This window comes from Pimephales promelas, chromosome 12 (assembly GCF_988280905.1).
Source record: "Pimephales promelas chromosome 12, fPimPro1.hap1.1, whole genome shotgun sequence".
In the NCBI taxonomy this organism is placed as follows: domain Eukaryota; kingdom Metazoa; phylum Chordata; class Actinopteri; order Cypriniformes; family Leuciscidae; genus Pimephales; species Pimephales promelas.
In genome coordinates this window covers 32,110,159-32,114,714 of record NC_142780.1, presented here as the reverse complement: position 1 = coordinate 32,114,714, position 4,556 = coordinate 32,110,159, and the positions used below count along the sequence as shown (strand labels likewise).

General features: G+C 38.1%; 1 protein-coding gene across 1 annotated transcript; it reads left to right on the top strand.

The window, feature by feature from the left end:
• The first annotated feature begins 227 nt into the window (after positions 1 to 227).
• Positions 228 to 3,961, top strand: LOC120481439 (uncharacterized). The gene is made up of 3 exons (XM_039675094.2): positions 228 to 313; positions 962 to 1,014; positions 2,983 to 3,961. The coding sequence occupies exons 2-3, from the start codon at positions 974 to 976 to the stop codon at positions 3,839 to 3,841; spliced, it is 900 nt and encodes a 299-aa protein (XP_039531028.2). The 5' UTR covers positions 228 to 313; positions 962 to 973; the 3' UTR covers positions 3,842 to 3,961.
• Positions 3,962 to 4,556: the final 595 nt, after the last annotated feature.

The following is a 4,556-nucleotide window of genomic DNA, read 5'->3' as shown; positions in this document are numbered from 1 at the left end:
AAATTAGTTTTTGCATTCTACAGCCTTTCATCAAACTTCTCAACACACAGCCCACCTCAAGATTGTTTTATATGCACAAATCATACAAAATAACAGATTAACACCATCTATAGCTAAATTCCAATGAGGTGGGCAAGGCTCAGCCCACCCCTGCCCATGCCTATCCAGCCCGAAGGGCAAGTGTGTGTCAACCCCTCACTTACACTGACTATAAGAAGAGGCGCTTCCTTTCATGTGAGAGAAGAGCACACAAACATCTCGACGAGCAGCAGGAAGAAGAAACCAGTGCTGATACACCAGACAGAACGAAAGGGTAAGCTTCATCTGTAATTGTATTTTCTGGTCCATGGAATTGGCAGATAAATTAATGATACCATGAATTCACGACCCCAGAAGATATTGAACATAAAACCAGAAAAATATATTTTGATCAACTTGCAATTGATAATGTAGGAAACAGCAGACAGCTGTGGTTTCATGAATGTACTAAAGTATTTGTTAGTTGTTCAAAAGAACGAGAAATTGCTTTTTATGTAGGCGACTGAGAAAAACTGTAAGACATTAAGCCAACATGTGTACAGATTACCCATGCAAGAACATTCTGAATTCATAAACTTTAAGTGTGGCTTAAATGTACAAATATTAAGTGGCCATTATATGCCAATATACATCAGGCCAATGGCCAAACACATTCCCATTGCTCCATGTACGTGACCCAGAACTAAAACACTGAAGTAATCAACTCTATTTTCTGGATGTCCATCAAGATTTTTTTGTTGTAGTTACAGGATTTTTTTTTAAAAGGTCAGCTAAATTTAATAGTCATTAAATTTAAACTAATGCAATTTTTCTGTAACAAAAAGGCCTATTGTTTCCTCCAATTTCTGTGTAATCCATTGATATCACCTCTGTAAAACCTCGAGCAGGTTTGTACTAATGTATTTTTTTATTCTGTGCTCAGACAATTTAGAAGATGGGAGTTCATTGGAAAATCCTGTGTTTCCTGATGCTACTGTGAGTATAAAAAATAATTAATGTACACTATTTTTAATATTTTAAAATTGGGTAGATTGTTGGGGTTTGGTTAATACAAAAAGGAATGCTAATTTAAATTTATATTAAATACTGATAACCACAAGTGCTCAGTGATAATTTAATATAAAGCTATTTTTACAGGTCTTATCTGCGTCCTCATGTTTTCAGTTTCTTACATTGTTTGTTCATTGTGAATTCCAGTGGGCAGTTTGATGATGTAATGATGTCCTTACCTGCCCCTGTGAAGTTCATTCGGATGTTGTAAAAAAGCAACAGGATTTCACATTAGATTTCATTGTTCACCACTGACGTCAGAATTTCTGCATGCATTCTCCACTGAATTCCATTGAAAAGTATCCTGATTAAAGGCACACTATGCAGCTCTGATGTTTTTGTGAAACAGTGACCCCTAGAGCCGCTGTGGTGTACTTGCACTGTCGTAAATAACCGTTATTCCCCTCTAACTGCATAGTCTACTGAACTACTGATGATGGTAATAGGTTAATAATAACAATATGTCAAATGTTAAACTACTTTATAATAATAATTTGCTGGATTTCTGGCTTATGTTTTTACATGATTTCTGCTAAATCACAAGTAAATAGCCTATAGTGTAGGACTAATGTATAATTTCATTTGTGTTTTTTGATTGATATGTAAACATTACAAGATGTCAGATGACATCATTGAAGTTAAATGTACGTCGCATTATTTCATAATATTGGCCGTTATGATTTCATTAGACATGATTGTTACAATGTATCATATTAGTTAGCAAAATGTGAGCAATTACACTATTTACAACCTCTAGGCTTATATATGTCCTAATAATTATGTGAGATATTGACTATGTGCTCATGATAAACGCAGGAATCAACATCAACAGTGTCAAGATTTAATATAAATAAAAACTTTATAAGTAAAGTCAGGAAGTGCACTGTTACTAGTCAACTAAAGTTTGTATAAGTACAGGAACTTACGCACGCCATAAGAAATCCGAACCAGACACAGGACTAAAGTTACGTGATAAATACACATCACAACACTTGAGTTCAGCTGGCAAACTAACTCTTGTGCCAAGCTAGGCAATAAAACATAACGAAAAAAACAAAACTAAGAGAAAGGATTGTTTGTTAGAAAGTCTGCTTACAGCTCTGGTAATCGAAAGCTAGCTAGACATATGTGGGAATTATAGAACTGGTCTAATTATCAACAGTGGATGAATGAACAGCACCGTAAAAAATTACGTACTAAGCCAGCGCAACAACATACAACACACGCAAACAAGTTTAAAAATAAGAGATTTACTTACAAGTCCATCAACAAGATCGCCAGGTCAGCATCGCTGTTGCATCCAGTGCTGCTTTTAAGCTCGCGCCAACTAGTAAGAGCCTGACCGAGTGTGACTCATGTCCGTTTTTTAGCACGGTCCGATTCTCTTTTCCTTTTTCTGGACATTTCTGACTGAGTTTTCTTGGATGTGCGCAAGTGGCTTCATACAGTATGTTGTTGTTGATGTGTGTGACGACGTTGCCGTAAAGCATTTCGTGATTCTCGCAAGATTTGTCAGGGGTGCCGCTCTCAAACTTGCATTGCTGTTTTTTCCGGCGCCGTCCCTCCCAAGTTTTACTACCAGGATGATTCGCCCTACTATGAGTATATTGTTTACCACCGAAATGACTTTGAAGCTGTTATATTAAGGTACAAATCTTGCATAGTGTGCCTTTAAGAGCCTGCCTTCCTCACAAAATAAATTTGATTTATTTTTGGATTCCTCTAGTTTTTTTACTCTAGGCTGAAGTCTGTTACTGTATTTCCCTTTGCATTTATTCATTTGGCCCTTGGCAGACACTAATTACTAATTAAGCAAATTACAGCGCATTCAAGCTATACATTTTATTGGTGATGAAGAACTTTTTTTTCTTAATTTCTGATTTTCTTCCACAGACTGCACAAGAGTAGTCAACAAGAAGTGTTTAATGATAAGAATACACTAAATCTCCCCGCAAATGATAAAATTGGCTGGATGGAAACTCTAGACGATGACAAGCTCATCTCTACCCTCACTATTCCTGGTACCCATGACGCCTTGGCTCTTTATGGAGGACCATTTGCAAAATGTCAGGCATGGTCACTAGAGGACCAGCTAAAGGCCGGGATACGCTACTTCGACCTCAGAGTGTCTGGCATTGAATTAATAATTATGCATGGATGGATTTACCAAGGTACATCATTGTCAAAAGTTCTCGCCACAGTCAAGACATTTTTAACTCAATTCAGAACAGAGGTAGTGCTTCTCAGAGTTAAGCCTGTTTTTCTTATGAAGAAAAAAGTTCAGGATTTAGTTGAAAAGATAATTAGAAATGATATCTGGATATCTGAACATAGCTGGGTTAAGGAGTCAATTCCAAAGATTGGTGAAGTAAGAGGAAAGATTGTTTTTGTTCAGAAAGGCATATTTAAGCTGGGTATTAAGTTGTTTGAAACTGACAAAAAAGGAGACCATAAAGTAACTAAAGTTGAAGACAAAGAGAAAAAGATTGCAGGGCATCTGAAAGAAGCGGCTGAACAATGTAGAAAGGGTTCTGCTCTGAGTCTGAGCTACTCGAGTGGCACAAGCTTAGTAACATATAAGTTATTTAACTTACTGCCAAACAATTTGGCAAAGAAAATCAATCCCTGGTTGTATGATCATCTTGCAACGGAATTGGAAAAGATTCCCAAGCCTTGTTTTGGGATCATAGCCATGGACTTTCCAGGTATTGACTTGATTCAAATGGTCATCAAATTCAAAAAGGCTACCTAAGATTTTTCAGTTTTCACTTTTTCCACATGGGTTCATCAAGAAATTCATGTTCTCACTGCTTTCATCAGATAATTGAGATTTTTTAAGCTGGCAAATTACATAAAATAAATATTTCCAGTGTGTTATTGTCACGAAGTGATTGTGTGTGTTTTCGTTATTAGTTATTGCCCGTCCATTATTTATCCCAGGTGTTTCTCATTTCTCACGCCCCCTTGTTATCTTGTCTAGCTCGTTTGTCATTGATTATTTAAGCCCTGTGTTTCTGCCCTGTCTTTGTGGGTTGTTGAATTTATGTGTGTTGCGTTGGTGCTCTCAAGTTTCTTGCTTCTAGTGTCTTGTTTTAAGTTTCTTTAATAAAGCTACACTGCGTTTGGACCCAGCCTCAGCTCTGTTTCTCCGCACAGCGTCACAGAACAACCAACCTCAAAATGGGTCCAGCAGTCGTCAGCAACCGGGCTATGACAGAATACCTGTCGTCAGTCTTGCAAGAGGGCCGGTCTGTCCAAAGGTACGCGAAGGAGTTCCTGTCCATTAGCAGTGTGGGAGCGCTAGATGATATCCAGCTCATGGGCCTGTTTCTGAATGGGCTGGATTATGAGATCGCTCGATGGATGCCGCGGGACCTTGCCAACTGGACTCTTGACGGGTATGTCGCTCGGGCTTGTTCCTTGCAGGACCTCTTCACTACTGCCCGCTTATTCTACTCGACACCTGC

Excerpts from the sequence above, each read along its gene's own strand:
- LOC120481439 (XM_039675094.2), top strand. The coding sequence starts at position 974 with ATGGGAGTTCATTGGAAAATCCTGTGTTTCCTGATGCTACT. Across the intron at positions 1,015-2,982 it reads CTGTGTTTCCTGATGCTACT|ACTGCACAAGAGTAGTCAAC; the intron begins GTGAGTATAAAA and ends TTTCTTCCACAG.